Genomic DNA, 20,173 nt, shown 5'->3' on the forward strand with positions numbered 1-20,173 from the left:
TTTGTTTTAACAGGAGAAATTTAATGTTTATTAAACACAAGGAAAAAGCCTAACTGTCTACCAATTAGTAATTCTGGGTTATTGTTTAAAGCAATGATTTCTTAATTGCTTGTCAACCAGATGTAATACATCAACAATCTAAACTTCCCTAAACTTTGGAACATATTAATAAGAACTCATTTACAGTGAAATAACAATTTAGGTTTTAAGTGTAAGTGAACTCAGACTCCTAAATTTGATAAGAATTGTTCCAAATGCATCAGTTTGATTTCATAGGATACATGTTCTTTATAATTTATTTTCAGAATCATAAAGGTAGAAATGTCAAGGTCAATTTTTGTATTTTTCATCTTGAAAGCATCCTTTTAAATATTTATGAAGAGACTAGTATGAAATATAAATAGCAGATGCACAAGTGTAGATTGGGATAAATAAATAATATGAACCCATAATAAAGGAATTCAGAAAGAATGTAAATAGGCTTATTGAAAGAGTATTAGAACATATCTATGTATGTGTTGAAGTGGTCTGATAAATCAGTTGAAAGATGGAGACATTAACATTAGATTTAGGCAATTCAATAGAACATGAAGGTTGGTCAAAAAAGGAATAGTTGAAGAACTAAGGTGTTTACTAAATCTACCCCGGCATTTTGAATGAAAAACAAGTGAAAGAAAAAAATACTTACTATGAGTTATATATTCTTTAGAGAAGGCTTTTCCTTATAAGTTAAAAATATTCCTTAAAAAGCTCAAATGGTCTTGGTAAGAAATTACTATTTTGGGTCTTATTTATTTTATATTTTCCCTTAATTTTTAAAAATTAATAGACTTTTCTGCTAAAGGTTTTACATTACAGGAAAATTGAGCAGAAAGTACAGAGAGTTTGCATATACTCTTTATTACCACCCCCCTCAGTCTCCCCTGTTATTGGCAACTTAAATTATTGTGGTACTTTTGTTATCATTGATGAACCAATATTGATATATTATTATTAACTAAAGTCCATAGTTAACATTTGTGTTGTATAATTCTATGGGTTTTTCCAAATGCATAAATGCCATGTATTCACCATTACAGTATCATACAGAATAATTTCACTAACCTAAAAAAATCCTTGTTCACCTATTCATTCCTCCTCCTTCCCTGCTCCTCCAACAACCACTGATCTTTTTAGTGTCTCTGTAGTTTTGCCTTTTCCAAAATGTCATACAGTTGCAATCATATAGTATGTAGCCTTATCTAACTGATTGTTTTCACTTAGCAAAATTCATTTAAAATTCTTCTATGAATTTTCTTGGCTTGGTAACTCATTTTTCATTTATTGCTGAATAAATTTCCATTGCATGGATGTGTGTGTGTATGTGCGTGTGTGTGTGTAATTTGTTTATTCATTACCTATGAAAAGACATCTTGGTTACTTGCATTTTTGTGATTCACATGCACAGCCAAATCATCTGTTGCCCTAGTGATTACCAGAGGATAAAACTCTGAGAATCTGAACAATCTTCTTTTCTTCTTTACCACAATGTTTTCTTCTCCTCTTACATTGAATTCAAAGACACAAAAACCTTCAGGTAAGTAGGCACTTCACTTTAAGCAGCCTTAAAATGGTGCTCCTAAAAGTATGCCTCAGGTAGCATCTACCTGAGTGATTAGAATCACTAAGTGTGCATGTTGAATCCAGATTCGTTTGCCCTAGTACTGATCTACTGAACAAGAATTTCTAGGGAAGTAACCCTATTTCTTTTTTTTTACATAGCTCCTCAGGTGGCATCTACACTCACTAAAGTTTGAGAAGGTTGCCACTTTTGTAATTAGGTTGTGTTTTTGATAATAGATGAGATAACATGCTTTTTGAACTTTTGGAAGTCCAGAACTGGGAAGAGTAGAATTCAAGCTTGAGCATTTGGCCAACTTAACATAGAAAGAAGTAATTTTTACAGAAATATACTCAGTAGTGAGGAAAATATTTCCTGCCTCCATGTGGATTCCCTCCAACATCCCTTAGGAAAGAAAAGTAAGAGATGTTATCCTGGGTCATTTGCTTATTCCAGCCTTTTCTTCACCTTCCAGAAGGCATGCAGGAGGATTACTCCACTGCCCTCAACCCATGACCTAAACTCAAATTCATAAAGGTGACTTGTAGATATTGTTCCTTTGAAAGTAGGAAATTGTTATAGTTTAATAACATTTAATATTTTAGGTATTGGGATTACCATTTCCTGAATTTTTATGCTGTTATCCTACTTTTTTGGGGGGAAGGGGACAAAATTTATTGCTTCAGAGTAAAGCAAAATTCAGTTAAGTTGCTGACTGGATTTTCAAACTGATAGCACAAATTGCAGCTTTTGAAAATCAAAGCTTTCATTTGTAAGAGCCAGCCTTTCTGAAAGAATAAAAATATTTTTGAAAATCAAAAGGAAAAATGCTAAAAATTAATGCATCAAGTTTATATCCTAAACAGGAAATTGGAAAAATAATGCAAAATGATATAAGAACTAGTTTTTCCTTCAAGTGGTACAGGCAGTAAACACACACACACACACACACACACACACACACACACACACACACACTGGTGTAAGATTTGAGATAGTGGAGAGAGAAAAAGAAAGAAGATCAGGAAAAATAGATTTAGATGTCCTTAAGAAGGTCTGCAGTTCTTCCCATCCCTGACCCTCTGGATTCAAAGTATGGAAACCATGGATTGTTTTAGGGAAATCTGAGAGAAGGGAGAACTTGTGCCTTATTTCCCAAGGCTACACCTTGGGAGACTACAAGCCTCTTAAAGAAGACTACCCGGTATGGTGTTCAGGACTATACTGAATACTTGGTCTTCAATACCAAGCACTGAGGAAGTCAGGTGCCTGGACCAAGGAGCCTAAAGGCTGCATGTCTGGGGACAGCAAAGACTTTCTGATTTGAGGGGATGTGTGTCTCATAATTGCTAAGAGAAAGCAGGTGCAACTGGAGAGGTCTGGCCTTCAAACAAGGAAAATGCAGAATGCATAGAACAAGTAACCAGAGGCCCCTACAAAATAGCAGACAGCAAAAGCCATGGCAGCATATACTGGTGAGGAGAGATAAAGCAGAGTTTTATCTATGGGAGAACAGAAATGTCCATGAAGTCAAATTATCTACTTCTCTAGCTATATCTGATAGGTACGGAAGCCCTCCCTCTGGAGCTTAGATTACCTTTGCTGAGAAAAAGGTGTGGAGAATCCTAAATTTGCCTTAGCATTTACTTCAAAAAGACCAAACTGTTTGAATATTCAACTATAATAAATGTGAAATTCATACTTGTTACATTAAAACTATGTCCTCTGGAGGTGAATTTCAAGATCGAAATCTTTATCTTCTCGGTATAATTATATTATACAAAAGAAATACATAGTTAAAAATCAGATAACTTTTCTTTCTATGTTTTCCATTTTTTCTACATCATACCATGAGTTCATTTCTATCAGGAGAAATATGCATAGGCCAAGAGAAATGTCCCCCATGAAGTAAATGGAAGGTGAATGAAAGAAGAAGAATTGGAGACTTTAACAATAATAATATCTGGCTTGAACTTCAGAAATATATAGACCTAGAATTGATTCCAGACTCCTCCACCTACCAGTAAACCTGGGTTTTCTCATCCATTATATAGGAATAATATATACCCTGCAGAATCCTGCAACGTATGAGGTATAAATGACAAAATGTATGTAAAGCATTCAGACTAGTATCATCACACAGGAAGCATTCAGTCTTATTCACAATCTTGTTCTTTTCATTCTTATTTTATGAATTGCCATTTATAGAACTCCATGTCTTAGATTTTATCTATGATGGTGTTCAACATAATCAACACATGGTAAAATTTAATCATAGTCTATGTTGAGAATTTCTTCTTATAATTTTGTACTTCTAATATAGGCAAAACTTACATTTATTTCTATTAGTAGCATGTCATAGGATGTGGGTTCCCATTATTTATATAAAGGATGAATTCTATCACCAGTCACTCTTTTCCAACTGGCATTACTTTAACTCAGGGGAAAATGATTAGAAAGAAGCTCTAGATAGTTTTAATAGCTGTTTGTGAACCTCAGGTGTAACTGAACCACTTTCTAGATTTACCTATTAAAGAAATGGCCCATGAAGCTATGCATGGGTAGATAATCAGTTGATGAAGGTAAATAATCCTATTGAAACATTTACTATTTATTTTTGATACAGCTGTTTTTAAACAGACTGATTAGTTCCCTTTATGATTTCACCCTTGAAAGCACAAAGTGTTTTGTTCTTTGTCATTGTTGCATGACATTCCATTTGGCAGTCAGCTTATTTTTAGCCAGACTATCAAAATATTTTTCAACTGGACTGTCATTGCACTTGAACTTGGAATCTTGTAACCTGAGGAACTGCACTGTGGAAAAGAAGAAACTTCTAACAAATGGGAAATTATAAATCTAGACCAACCCAAACTTGCACGGGTAATTATTCTTATATCCTTAAATGTAACATGGTTCAATAGTAGTTATAGATAATTAACACATCATTGGAGTATCTGTTAATTTTTACATGGAGGATATGACAATGTATTATATGAAACTGTTGAGAAGATTATCTGAACTCAAATTATTTTTCTCTGAAAGATTTTTAGAGAAAACAGAAAATTTCTTACAAAAGTATATTCGTTGTTAGGTAAAATGTTCCTAGGAATACTGCTGAATATAGAGATTTTAGAATTATATCTTAAAAATCTAGTATTTGAAACCTAAAAACTTTTGTCTAGGAACTAGAGATTGATGTAATTATAATGCAATAAAATCAAATGAAATAAGTCAAATACATTCTTTTATGTAAATATATTATCCAATATCAAATAGGTTCTTAATTACTACAATTCAATATGATTGCATTTTAGATATAAACATCTGTATTTTAAGCTTACAATCAGTAATTTAAATTCAGTATTGTAGAATGTAGAATAAAAACCTGAGTTTTAATTACTTGTATGTTATGGTCTGTGTCTACAGTTTGCAAAGCAGCTATGAATCAGTCCTATTTGTTTTTCTTTACTAGATGAATGGAAGAAGAAAGTCAGTGAATCTTATGTTATTATAATAGAAAGATTAGAAGATGACCTGCGGATCAAAGAAAAAGAACTTGCAGAACTAAGGCACATATTTAGGTAAAGTTCTCAGAGTTATTAGTTCTTGTTATATGTATCTTTATTAATTATCTTGTTTTTAGATACATCTATATTTAAAAACACAACCCATAGAATCTCGGATGTTACCAGGCATGTTAAGACTTAAAATATAAGGTTACCCCTTCTTGACCACTCATATAGCCCCTAAAATGCAAATATCTTATCTCCTTAAAAAATGACTTGCATGCTCCCATTGCTTACGTCTAAGAAGAGAGTCAAATAAGGGCTGACTTTTGAATACAAGCGGTTGCTGATCTGAATAATCTTCCCTGGAATTAGGTCTTTCTTGTAAGCCATGCCAGCAACAAAAAGCAAGATTTCTCTTCCCGAATGGTGGTAGAATATTGGCCATGTTGTTCTTTTTGAACTATTAGGGTAAGTCCAATTTTAACAAACCTTCTGGTCTCTCAACATTTAAAGGCTGTCCCTTAATGGAACTGAGTATCATTCTGCCCCTGAACAAGCATATAACACTGTGTAATACTGGCTTTAAGCCTTCAGTGGGTTTTGTATCATGATAACAAGAGAAAAATAATCTGGTATAGTCACAACCTTGGAAGACACAAAATGTTCAGAAAAGACCCTTATACACACAAGCAACCTCTGGAGAAATTGAATCTGGCATTGAGAAACTAGATGCATTTTGGAGGGTCAGTTTAAGTTAACTGTCTGACCGAGGAAAAGTCCCATGTAGGCCAATTAGCCATGTTGACTTTTACCTGCATTATTCATCTAATGTAGTCGTGACAAAGAATTTCCTCTATTTTACTTGGTAAACAGGTGTGAAACAATAAGCAAATGACATATTTTTCACAAAAACTTTCAGCTATAGTATACAAGGTTCACATAACTGGCAATTAAAGTTATCCATGTATAATATAGTTTATATGAAATTGTCAGTGGGTTAATAAGGCTTTTTCAAGTGATTAATTTATAATTTAGGAAATAGTTGATTCTCTGTGTTAATTTGGCCCCAAATGATAAATCAGCTTTGATACTAGTGATGAGATACCCTGGGCTGACTTTTGCAAGTACTTGAACATGATCAGTTATGGGAAAACATTTCAAATTCCTGTAAGAGATTTGACTGGCACTGATATAATAGATTTATACATATATATTTATTTTGTTGGAAAAAAGATACAAATATAAAACTTAATCATAAATCCTCTAGCTCTTATTGACTCAGATAAATATACTGAATGAAATGTGGTTAAACTAGAGAGATTTTCCTCAACTTCATAAAGTCAAAACCTCATTTATTAATTTATTTTTTTAATTTAAGAAGTACTGTGCAAATAAGTCAAGGCTAATTTAAATAGACATATCCTTTTAAGGATTAAGCTTAACAATGGGCTTGGGATGTAGGTCTTCTCTCATACTCAACAACAGACCGTTATTTTTACAGCTCTTTCTATAGCTGACTTTTCCTACATTTCCACTATATGAATAAATGTGACCTCCTTTTTACTAATTAGTATTGGGGTGAGAGGCAGGAAACAGTGTCAAGGACAATATAGTTCAGAATTTATTGTGCCAACTATATTCAAGTTGTTATTCGAGCCACATCAAATACAAGACATTAGGTAATTCTCACCATGACTCTGTGTGACAAATATGAATTCTGATGGGTGATAAACTGAGGACTAGAGACATAGTATCTTATCAAGATCATATTTTCAGTAAGTGCCAGAACTCTAATTTGTAGCAAGGCCAGCTGACTCTATAGAGAAAGGTCTTCCTATTACACCCTGCTTCCTGCTCCAGGAGTTCATAATCTGATTTAGGGGGAAAACATATATAAATAACTCACAAAAGACAGTCTATGACAAGTGCCAAATGGAAAGAAAAATGAAATGGTTTCAAACACAAAAAAAGATTTGGAGGTCTTTATTTATTCATCCATTTTAAAAAGCATTCCAGATAAAAGGCATAGTTAAGTAAAGATATATAGGCAAGAATGGATGAGTACCATGGAAAGTCTAGAGAAGTCAAGAAAAACTAATGTCTTGACCATTTTATCTAAGTTGAATAAGAAAGTTATGTCAGTCAGCATAACAGTTTTACAGTGATACAAAAATAGTTTTAAACCCAGTTTCTTTTATTTACAAACTATGTATCCTTGGATATATTATTTAATCTCATTGAGCCTCGTTTCCATTTGTAAAATGAGGTTAATAATAATGACCTCACAGGATATTTGCAAAATGATGTCAATTAAATATTGAGTTGAGGGCCTAACACACCGTAGGCATGGAATAATTGGAGGTTTCTATTATGGTTGGATAAATAAGGGCAGTTAGAAAGACTGAAGACTTTATTATCTAGTGTAAGTAACAAATAGTTTATTAAAAAGTTAGAAAGTAAGAAAGTTAGGGTTAAATGTTTTAATATGAAAATATTAAATGTCTTAATATGTTTTCAAAAGTAAAAATGTATGAGTACTTTCTTTATGGCATTCAAGGTAGATAATAAATCCATTAATTAAAAGAGATTTTCCACACCATTTTGTGCCAAGGCTTCTGTTAGCTCACATACATAATCTCCTGGTATAACTTTCACCCACAATACAGCATACAGGGAGACGGTACTAAATTTTAAAAAGATAAACGGAACTAAACCGTTATGTTTCTTATGCCAATTTATAGCAGCTTTGGGATAAAAGCTTGGTAGAGTAATGAAGGGGAAAGGAATTGGAATGTTTTCTCATCTTCCACAATAAAGTTGCATTCACTCATAACTTTGGACATTTGTTGAGATAATAGATGGAAGATAGGAAGAGATGAAGAAAAAGAGAAGGCAGAAAAAGGAAAGACAGAAGTGGTACATTGGAATACCATTGTCTGTATTTCCTCCTCTGTGCTTTCTCTAATCTTTTTGTTTATCAATATAATAGCACTCACTACATGGTGTTGTCTTTATCCATTTACAATTCTTTCTAACCACTAGTATATGTGTTCACTAAAGGCAGCTTCTTTGTCTTATTTAGATTTATTTATATTTGTGTTTATTTGTAATACCTATTAGTATAGCACTTGAAAGGAAAAAAACTAACAACTTAGTGCCTACCATATTTTAGTCATGCTACTAGGTATTTTAATTTTCATTAGCTCATACAATCCTAACTGTATATATGTAAAGTGTTTTAGCACAATGATTGGCACATGGTAAATGCTCAAAAGTTTTAGTTAAAAACTAATCATCATTGTTTATGTTAACAACTTCTGAGGTAGGCATTTGTTGCAATTGCCATTTTATACTTAAAGAAAATGAGGCAATCAAATTAAATTGGCTTGAAAAAGGATAAACAATTGTATGATTGTACTGGGATTGTATCCACTTGTATTTAATTTCAAAATGTGTAATCTTCATGATCTTTGTTCTCAACCTGGGAGGGGGGAACAAATTATCTTCGAAATATCTTCAAATTATCTTCGAAATATTTTTATTTTCCCTATACCACTCCACAATTTTGCTATATCCTGTGTATTAGAACTACCCCTGGGGGTGGGAGTAGAAGAATATATTTTAGTCCCCCACCCCTACCCCTGGTGAAACATGTACCTCAGCCACGATCTTTGAACACCACTCACATGATGGCCCTCCACATGTAACTTTTAAAAGCTTTTTGATTAAATTATTTTGTTTCAATATGTTTTTAAGTCATTAGAAATTTTAGAACTGTATTGTGCTAATTTAATTGTCAGAGCTACTCTTTATCTTCTTAATCTGCAATATGAAATTTGACATCACTGAGGAGGTTCCAGAGAAGTTATATTGTTTCAATGCCATGCTATTTCAGCAATAATCAAAATAACCCTATTTTTTTTCTCATTTTAAATCTTATTTTGTCATTGAATTGATAATAATATTCCACTTTGAGATTGATTAGGTTTAATAAATAAACTAAAATAGAAGAATGCTCTGTTTCATGGGCAAGCAGTTATAATATTTGCATGCTAAAAATGTACAGAGGGGGAGGGAAGAGAGAAAAAGTATATGCCCTTCCTACTCATTTTCTCCCTGAAAAGTTCCTCTGGGCGCAGCTGCAGTCCACCATACCTATCCTCCAAATGAAATATCTTCCAAAATTCTACTTTTTCAAAGCCATAACCAATTATGAAATTTAGCTATTATAAAATGAATAGCTCCAGAAACATGGCAGGCTGACCTTATCTAAAATAGTGAAATTCTGCATCAAGTTGAGAAGTAGAATATTGAGGGGGGACATGTCATCTTATAAAATTAAAATAGTGTGAAAGTATTATTTGGCATGTTTGGTTAGTGCATTGTGCTAATTAGCAATGAAACCAAAACAAACCACCACAGCAACAGAAAGACAATTCACATTGCCCCAAGACTGCCTACCTTTTTATTTCTTTTCTTGCTTGTCTAAGTAAAACCAGTTATGAATAATAATTGTACAATAATAGCTTGTGAAAACCTTATGAAGCAGCTTGATCTCAATCTCTCTGTCTTTCAGTCTCTCTCTCCCTCTAGCTTGCTACCTCACTAGCTCTCACTACCTCTCCTCTATTCTTCCCTCCCATCCCATACTGCCTCTGTCTTCCCTTTCTGCTTCTGATCTCCCTTCTCAAATGCAAGGCAAAATTATAAAATTGTTAAAATAATCAATATAATAATCAATATCAGTGCTTTATTAAAAATAATTATTATAGCTAATGTTTATAAAACTCTTACAAGATCTAAGCCTCACAATAAATTATTATTGTCTCAATTTTATCATCCTTAGCTATTCTTGCTCTATCGGCCAACATATTTCAGCAATTATTTATTGTATAATGAATGAATAAATATACTTCATGTTGTTAGTTTTCCTGATTGGATCTGTATGATATTGGACAAATACATTTCTGGGTATTTCCTGGGGATATACCTTGGGAATAGATCTTATTGATGGTTTTTTTGTTTCTGTTGTTTGGTGGGACAGGAATCAGAAACAGCCACAAGAACTACCTAAGAAGTTACAAGGGGGAGGAGTTAAGATGGTAGAGAAGTGGGGGAGCTAGGGGCTTTCCTCCTCTCTTGAATACAGCTGTATTGAGGTCAGATCACTTGGAACACCCAGGAAATAGATCTGAGGATTTTTAGGAGGATTTCTACGATTGGAGGAAGACAACATGGCAGGTGCAGGGTGTGTGGAAGTGAACTGGGGAAGAGGAAAACTGCCATGCTGCAGACGGAGGGAACCCTTTCCACAGGAGAGAAAGGGGACAGAGGTCGAGAGGGGTTGAGAGAGTGTGGCTTTGGGTTTGCACAAGAAGAAAACCTCTCAGACCACAGCCTGGGGAGTTGGGGGACCTGGGTGGTGCAGGTTTTTTGCAAACAGTGAATATAGCTCAGATTCTGAGCTTTTGGAAGTGTGTGACTTTTGCGGAGAGTAGCTGTAGCTTGTGCTCCTGGAGAGAAGAACAGCTCTGGCCCAGGAGCATGCACAAAGCGGAGTAGGGATCTCAGAGGTCGCACTGGGAGAGATTGCTCCCGTTCCTGGAGTACATTTGGAAGAGGGTATATATCCTCTCCAAGGACAAAAGACACTGCAGGCACCAGCAAATGGCCTTTCATCGGCAGCAAACAAAAGTGTGCACAGAGGCTGGATAACCTGGTTGCTGCTTTTCATGTTGCCAAAACATAGAATCCGCACACTGCACAGGTGGGGAACTTTTTTGGGGACAAAGAGCACTAGTCAGAGAGCCGCAAGCCTCTAATCCAGAAGAGGAAGCAGACCAGAGTGGTGCCACTACTTTAAGATTTGGACTTTTGTATCCCAGCGGCGCCAGCAGAATAGCTGGGCGCCATGCATGCTGATGGCCCTCACGTTTCCGTGAGGACTTCCTGAACAGCAGGGGGTGTGAGAGCCCCCAACCAAAAGGAGAGAGTGGGATGTTGCCATTTTACCCCCACTACCAACACAGCCTGGCAGCAGAGAACAACACAGAGTCCCCTAGGGCAGGTGGGAGCGGCTTTCATCAAACCCCACCCACTCTGTGCTTGGAAAGTGCTTTTTTTTTCTTTTTTTTTTTTTAAATTGAGGAAGGGACTAACTGAGCCAGCGCAGTAGGCGTCTCCTGGAGAAGAGCAACTCAGGCAGCACACCACATGCACCAAGTGTACTGAGTATACAGTGCCTCACAGCGTCCCCTTCAGTTCTGCTGGAAATAAGACCAGGCTATATATGTATATATATATATATTTTTTTTTTTTTTTCTCTTACTCTTTTTTTTTTTTCCTCTGGAATCAGACTTACAGTTTGTTTTGGTTTGTGAGTTTGTTTTTCCATTTCCTTTCTCTCTCTTTTTTTTTTTTTTTTGGTTTTTGTTTTTGTTTTTCTTTTTTGGATTAGGCTTCTTTCTTTTCTTTTTTTTTCTTTTTAGGGCCGCCTGGGTGGCTCAGTGGGTTAAGCATCTGCCTTCGGCTCAGGTCATGATCCCAGGGTCCTGGGATTGAGCCCCACATCAGGCTCCTTGCTCAGCAGGGGCCTGCTTCTCCCTCTGCCTGCCGCTCCCCCTGCTTGTGCTCTCTCTCTCTCTGTCAAATAAATAAATTAATTTTTAAAAAAAGCCAGAACACAACAGCAGAATGCACACAGCATACACCAGAAACACTTCCCAAAGTGCCAGGCCCTGGAGAAAGTATGAACTCTTTTTAATATATCATTACTCCGGGGCACCTGAGGGGCTCAGCTGTTAAGCGTCTGCCCTCGGCTCAGGTCAGGACCTGGGATCGAGACCCACATCCGGCTCCCTGATCAGCGGGAAGCCTGCTTCTCCCTCTCCCACTCCCCCTGCTTGTGTTCCCTCTCTTGCTATGTCTCTGTCAAATAAATAAATAAATAAAATCCTTAAAAAAATTTTTATCATTACTCTGAGATGCAAGAAACAAAGAAGCTTTCATAACACGCAAAAGATAGAAAATTAGCCAAAATGAAAAGACAGAGGAATTCTCTCCGAAAGAAAAGTCAGGAAGATACCACAGCCAGGGACTTGCTCAAAGCAGATATAAGCAATATATCTAAACAAGAATTTAGATCAACAGTTATAAAACTACTAGCTGGTCTTTAAAAAAAAATCATTGAAGACACCAGATAACCCTTGCTGCAGAGGTAAAAGACCTAAAAACTGGTCAGGCTGAAATAAAAAATGCTATAGCTGAGATGAAAAACAGACTGGATATAATCACTACAAGGAATGAAGAAGCAGAGGAGAGGACAGGTGTTATAGAAGATGAAATTATGGAAAATAATGAAGCTGAAAAGAAAAGGGAGAGAAAACCATTAGATCACCAAGGTAGACTTAGGGAACTCAGTGATTCCATAAAGCAAAATAATATCCATATCATAGGAGTCCCAGAAGAAGAAGAGTGGGAAAGGGAGGCAGAAAGTTTATTTGAATTAATTATAGCTGAGAACTTCCCTAATCTGGGGAAGGAAACAGGCATTCAAGTCCAAGAGGCAAGAGAACTCCCCTCAAAATCAACAAAAACAGACATAGTGAAATCAACAAAACTACAACATATTATAGTGAAACTAGCAAAATATAAAAAAAAAAAGAGAGAGAGAGAGAATCCTGAAAGCAGCTTGGGAGAAAAGATCCTTAACCTACAAGGGTAGACACGTAAGGCTAGCAACAACACTGTCCATAGATACCTGGCAGGCCAGAAATGATTGGCATCATATATTCAACATCTAAAGTGGGAAAAATATATAGCCAAGAATTTATTCAGCAAGGTTGTCATTCAGAATAGAAGGGGAGATTAAAAGTTTCCAAGACAGGATCCTTAGACTTCAGAACTCTCTTCCAACATGGCCCAAGACAACTCTCCAAACAAGACCATAACAATGAATCAGAGACGCAGCCGCACAAAATTCACAGAAGATCAATTGAAAATCCTCATCAAGGCATTTGACCAAAATCCTTACCCAGGTTATGCTACCAAACAAAGACTTGCTTTAGAAATCAACACTGATGAGTCCAGAATACAGATTTGGTTTCAGAATCGAAGAGCTAGGCACCAGTGCCAGAAAAAATCAGAACCCGATGAGGACTTAGAATCAAGTCAAGACCAAGATCACTCTGAAGAGGAGATTCAAAGTAGAGAAGAGAGACGGTGTCGTACCAGCTATACTTCTTCGCAATTACACACCCTCATCGGGGCATTTATGAACAACCCTTATCCTGGCATTGATACCAGAGAGCAACTTGCTAAAGAAATTGGCATTCCAGAGTCAAGAGTCCAAATTTGGTTTCAAAATTGGAGATCCAGATTCCATGTCCAGAGAAAAAGAGAACCTGATGATCAAGACTCAGAACAGAGACAAGACCAGGAACAGGATCTCTGGGATGAGAGAGTTCAAGAGAGAGAGAGGGAGAGTGCACAAAGAGAGGGAGCGGCAGACAGAGGGAGAAGCAGACTCTCTGCTGACCAAGGAGCCCAACGCGGGACTCGATCCTAGTACCCTGGGATCATGACCTGAGCCAAAGGCAGACACTTAATGACTGAGCCACCTAGGTGCCCCTATATTTATCATTTCTAAGTGACCTATTCCTTGACTTGCTTGTTTTATAAATAATCTTAAGTGACTTTCTGGAGACCCCCTCAGGGGCTGCATTCTTTAGGCAGTATTTTCTTTTTTAATAATTAAGTGTAATTGTAGTAAAATAAATAGAACATAAAATGTACTATCACAACCAATGTACAGTTCCATGGTATTAATTACATGTATGTTTTTCAACCAGCGCCACCATCCAACTCCATAATTGTTTTCCCCTTGCAAAACTAAAACTCTATACTGCAAAACAAAAACTTCCCATCTCCCTTCACCTCAACCTGTGGTAACCACCATTCTACTTTCTTTCTCTATGAATTTGACTATTCTAGGTATCTCATATAAATAGAATCATACAAAAAAAAAAAGTTTCCAAGACGCACAAAAACTAAAGGAGTTTGTGAACACTAAACCAGCCCTGTAAGAAATATTAAAGGGGACCCTTTGAGTGGAAAGAGAGAACAAAAGTAACAAAGACTAGAAAGGAACAGAGACAATCTATAGGAACAGCAACTTTATAGGTAATACAATGGCACTAAATTCATATCTTTTCATAATTACTCTGAATGTAAATGGACTAAATGCTCCAACAAAAGACAGGTTATCAGAATGAATGAAAAAACAAGACCCATCATTATGCTGCTTATAAAAGACTCATTTTAGACTCAAAGACACCTCCAGATTGAAAGTGAGGGGTGGAGAACCATCTCTCATGCTAATGGACATCAAAAGAAAGCCAGAGTAGCCATCCTTATATCAGACAAACTAGACTTTAAAACAAAAACTGTAATAAGAGATGAAGAAGGACACTATATCATAATAAAAAGGTCTATCCAACAAGAAGATTTAACAACTGTAAATACTTATGCCCCTAAATTGGGAGCAGCCAAATATATATAAATCAATTAATAACAAACCTAAAGAAATTAATTGATAACAATACAATAGTAGTAGGGAAATTTAACACCCAACTCATAGCAATGGACAGATCTTCTAAGCAGAAGATCAACAAAGAAACAAGGGCTTTGAATGGCACACTAGACCAGATGGAGTTAATAAATATATTCAGAACATTTAAGCAGCAGAATACAAATTCTTTTTGAGTGAACATGGAACATTCTCCAGTAGAGATCATGTACTGGGTCACAAATCAGGATGCAACCAGGTATAAAAAAGATGGAGATCATATTATGCATATTTTCAGACCACAGTGCTATGAAACAAAGTCAACCACAAGAAAAAATTTGGAAAGGCCACAAATAAAAGGAGGTTAAAGAATATCCTACTAAAGAATGAATGGGGGACTCCTGAGTGTCTCAGTCAACTAGTTAAGCATCTGCCTTCAGCTCAGTTCATGATCTCAGAGTCCTGGGATGGAGCCCTGAAATGGGGCTCCCTGCTCAGTGGGGATCCTGCTTCTCCCTCTCCATCTGCTGTCCCCCCTGCTTGTGCTCTCTTGCTCTCTCTCTAGTGCTCTTTCTCTCAAATAAATAAATAAAATCTTAAAAAAAGAGAAAAGAATGAACGGGCCAACGAGGAAATTAAAGAAGAAATTTTAAAAAAATTCATGGAAGAAAATGAAAATGAAAACACAAAAGTTCAAAATTTGGGGGATGCAGAGAAGGTGGTGTTAAGAGGGAAGTATATAGCAACATAGGCATTCCTCAAGAAGCAAGAAAAGTGTCAAATACATAACCTAACCTTACACCTAAAGGAGCTGGAAAAAGAACAGTAAATGAAGCCTATATCCAGAGAGGGGAAACAATGTAGATTAGAGCAGAAATCAATGATATAGAAATGAAATAAACAGTAAGACAGATCAATGAAACTAGGAGCCAGTTCATTAAATAATTAAGAAGATTGCTAAATCCCTATCCAGACTTATCAAAAAGAAAAGAGAATGGAACCAAATAAAATCATGAATGAAAGAGGAGAGATCACAACAAACACGGAAGAAATACAAACAATTTTAAGAGAATATTATGAGCATTTATAGGCAAACAAATTAGGCACTCTGGAAGAAATGGATAAATTCCTAGAAACATATAAGTTACCAAAACGGAAACAGGAAGAAATAGAAAATCTGACAGACCCATAACCAGCAAAGAAATTGAGTCAATAATCAAAAATCTCCCAACAAACAAAAGTCCAGGGCCAGATAGCTTCCCAGGGGAATTCTACCAGACATTTAAAGAATTAATACCTATTCTTCTGAAATTTCCAAAAAATAGAAATGGAAGGAAAACTTCCAAACTCATTTTATGAGGCCAGAATTAGCTTGATTCCAAAACTAGGTAAAAACCTAACAAGGAGAATTACAGACCAACATCCCTGATGAACACAGATGCAAAAATTCTCAACAAGATACTAGCTAATTGGATCCAATGGTACATTAAAAGGATTATTCACCATGAACAAGAAGGATTTATTCAAGGGCTGCAAGGGTGGTTCAACATCCGCAAATCAATCAGTGTGATACACCACGTTAATAAAAGAAAGGATAAGAACCATATGATCCTCTCAATAGATGCAGAAAAAGCATTTGACAAAATACAGCATTCCTTCTTGATAATAACCCTCAACAAAGTAGGTATAGAGGGAACATACCTCAACTTCCTAAAGACCATACATGAAAGACCCATATCTAATATTATCTCAATGGGGAAAAATTGAGAGCTTTTCCCCTAAAGTCAGGAAAACAACAGGGATATCCACACTCACCACTGTTGTTCAACCTAGTACTGGAAATCCTCACCTCAGCAATCAGACAACAAAAAAGAAATAAAAGGCATCGAAATCAGTAAAGTAGAAGTCAAACTTTCACTCTTCATAGATTACATGATACTCTCTGCGGAAAATGCAAAAGACTCCAACAAAAAAATTGCTAGAACGTATACAGGAATTCAGCAAAGTCACAGGATATAAAATCAACACACAGAAGTCCTTTGCATTTCTATACACCAACAATGAAGCAGCAGAAAGAGAAATCAATGAATTGATCCCATTTACTATTGCACCAAAAACCATAAGATACCTAGGAACAAACCTAACCAAAGATATAAAAGATCTGTATGCTGAAAACTATAGAACTGTTATGAAAGAAATTGAGGAAGAAACAAAAAAATGGGAAAACACTCCATGCTCATTGATTGGAACAAATATTCTTAAAATGTCTATACTACCCAAAGTAATCTACACATTCAATGCAATCCCTATCAAAATAACACCAGCATTTTTCACAGAGCTAGAACAAAAAATTCTAAAATTTGTACGAAACCAGAAAAGACCCCAAATAACCAAAGTTAGAACAAAGAATTCTAAAATTTGTACAGAACCAGAAAAAAACCCAAATAACCAAAGTAATGTTGAAAAAGAAAACCAAACCTGAGGGCATCACAATTCTGGTCTTCAAGCTGTATTTTACAGCTGTCATCATCAAGACAATGTGGTACCGGCAAAAAAACAGACACATTGGTCAATGGAACAGAATAGAGAACACAGAAATTAACTCTCAACTCTGGTCAACTAATCTTTGACAAAACAGGAAAGAATATCCAGTGGGAAAAAGACAGTCTTCAACAAATGGTGTTGGAAAAACTGGACATCCACATGCAGAAGAATGAAACTGGACCACTTTCTTACACCACACAAAAAAATTAATTCAAAATGGATGAAAGACTTAAATTTAAGGCAGAAATCCATCAAAATCCTAGAGGAGAACACAGGCAACAACCTCTTTGATCCTGGCCACAGGACTTCTTTCTAGACACGTCTCAGGAGGCAAGTAAAACAAACAAACAAACAAAAAGAACTATTGGGACTTCATCAGGAGAAAAAGCTTTTGCACAGCAAAGGAAACAATGAATAAAACTAAAAGGCAGCCAATGGAAGGGGAGAAGATATTTGTAAATGACATATTAAATAAAGGGTTAGTATCCAAAATCTATAATGAACTTGTCAAACTCAATACCCAAAAATAAAAAATCCTGTCAAGAAATGGGCAGAAGATATGAACAGACATTTCTCCAAAGAATACATACAAATGGCTAACAGACACATAAAAAAAAATGCTGAACAACACTTATCAGCAGGAAATACAAATCAAAACCCCTATGGAATACCACCTCACACCGGTCAGAATGGCTAAAATTAACAATTTGGGAAACACATGTTGGTAAGGATGCAGAGAAAGGGAAACCCTCCTACACTGTTGGTGGGAATGCAACTGGTGCAGCCACTCTGGAAAACAATATGGAGTTCCTCAAGAGGTTAAAAATAGAGCTACCCTACAACCAGCAATTGCACTACTAGGTATTTATCCAAAAGATACAAAAACAGTGATTCGAAGGGGCACATGCACCCCAATGTTTATAGCACCACTTTCCACAATAGCCAAAATATGGAAAGAGCCCAGATGTCCATTGACTGATGAATGAATATGTTACTCAGCCATAAAAAAGAATGAAATCTTGCCATTTGCAATGCTGTGGATGGAACTAGAATGTATTATGCTAAGCGAAATGTCAGAGAGACAAATACCAAATGGTTTCACTCGTTTGTGGAATTTAAGAAACAAAAGAGATGAACATAGGGGAAGGGAAGGAAAATAAAATAAGATAAAAGCAGAGAGGGAGACAAACAATAAGAGACTCAACTATAGAGAACAAACTGACGATTGCTGGAGCAGAGGTGGGTGGGGGAATGGGGTAATTGGGTGATGGGCATTAAGAAGGACACTTGATGTAATGAGACTTGGGTGTTATAGGCAACTGATGAATCACAAAATTCTACTCCTGAAATTAATAATACACTATATGTTAACTATCTTGAAATTAAATAAAACAAAAACACACACAAAAAAAGAATTTACAATCAACCATTTGAAACTAAATTATCAATTTGGGAAACTAGATGATCTAAAGCAAATCCTCTTCTTCTTTCTATCTTCTTGGTCTTTCCCTAAATTTCAGCAAATGAATTAATTTAAAAAATGCATCTACCTATCAGAATATTTTGGACATTGGTATGTTATTTTTGGCCAACTGTTCAAATGTTACATTTTTATTAGTTTCCATTTGTGGTCATGTCAGATATTTTCTTGAAAGGATGAGGTCATGAGAAAGAAATTTAATTGGATCACAAAACTGCATACTTTTCTGTATAAAAGATAAAGGCTAAGAAAAGAGTTCATTATGCTACAAGAAAGAAAGTAACCTTTGGGTACCAGACTACCATTTTTAATGATTAAAGACAGAATTTACTGTTAGAAATATATTCATAATAGTGACTTCATTTTAATTAGGAACTTCATCCATACCTCAGCAAACACTATGAACTCATTAGGATATGTTAAGTTACAGTATGGCATGGCAGGTGATGAAAAATGTAAGGGGAAATTAAAAAATAAATTGAGCTTAGGGTATTAGAATACATAAGTGATGTTCAATTGACAGGGAATTTGACATACACAGTTCCTTTAGAAGAGGCAGAAGAAGAGAATATGAAATATCTCTCCTAGGAATGATTGCATTAAAACCTTGAATATTTTGATTACATGTTTCAAAACAGAAACATTTGACTAGAAGTTAATGGGAAGTAAGAATTAGGATTCAAATATAGCCCCAAAGTAACTCTCACTTAAAAAACTACATTCCAGTTATTAAAGTTAACATAAAAATTGTACTATTAAAATTGCACTTGACTGCCAAATATTGTGGGAGCCTATTCTCAGTTGATTCATTTTGTTGCCATTAATAGAAGCATGAGTTCAAGGAGGATATAATTCAAGAGAAGAACAAAAACAACAGACAATAGCGTTGTTTTGAGCAAGGAGCTCTTTAGGACTGTATATCGAGTCACGTATGAATGGTCAAGTCTACTTTAAGATTCAGTGAGTTAAGAATTGATTGTTGAACAAAAAGTCACTAATATAATTCATGCTTTCAATTTTACTTATGTAAACAATAGTTATTCATTTAGGGTTATTCTTATTTTAAATAAAGCCATAAACTTTATCATCTTATATTTTCTGTTTATTCAGTGTTTACTTTCTTTGCAAAGCTGATCGGGGCATGAGAAATCAGGACTAATACTGAGGTCAATTGCAGAATTCTATCTAGCATGCATTTTTCCAGGACTAATGCACTTAAAGGATCCAGGACACAGTGAACAATTTTATATCAAGCAGACTGTTGAGAACATGGTAAGATGATTATTAAGAACAGAGATGGAGCACAAAGTTGGTGTTTAGTAGGTGTTGCGACAGACTGATTGAATGCATCATCAAAGTTACATCATGGAATAAGAAAGCAATTGAGTCTATCGTCTCATAAAACCTTTCAGTGCAACTGTTTCTCCCCCCCTTTGGATTTTTAAGATCCCCTCTTTTTTCCTCCTTTGTTA

The 20,173-nt window shown here is 35.6% G+C and overlaps 2 protein-coding genes across 6 annotated transcripts in view; both read left to right on the forward strand.

The window, feature by feature from the left end:
- Nucleotides 1-4,356: 4,356 nt before the first annotated feature.
- Nucleotides 4,357-20,173, forward strand: part of TNNI3K (TNNI3 interacting kinase) — a 315,373-nt gene continuing 299,556 nt past the window's right edge. For all 5 annotated transcript variants that reach the window (XR_003522330.2, XM_027606927.2, XM_027606935.2 and 2 more), the window contains exons 1-2: nucleotides 4,357-4,483; nucleotides 5,076-5,184. Coding sequence is in view for 4 of the 5 variants with exons in the window: in XM_027606927.2 (XP_027462728.2) it covers nucleotides 4,444-4,483; nucleotides 5,076-5,184 (149 nt within the window). In the remaining variant the exon portion in view is untranslated. The remainder of the gene's footprint in view (nucleotides 4,484-5,075; nucleotides 5,185-20,173) is intronic.
- Nucleotides 13,028-19,846, forward strand: LOC113915115 (double homeobox protein A-like). The gene is made up of 2 exons (XM_035727404.1): nucleotides 13,028-13,595; nucleotides 19,812-19,846. The coding sequence occupies exons 1-2, from the start codon at nucleotides 13,028-13,030 to the stop codon at nucleotides 19,844-19,846; spliced, it is 603 nt and encodes a 200-aa protein (XP_035583297.1).

This window comes from Zalophus californianus, chromosome 4 (assembly GCF_009762305.2).
Source record: "Zalophus californianus isolate mZalCal1 chromosome 4, mZalCal1.pri.v2, whole genome shotgun sequence".
NCBI classification, from domain to species: Eukaryota; Metazoa; Chordata; class Mammalia; order Carnivora; family Otariidae; genus Zalophus; species Zalophus californianus.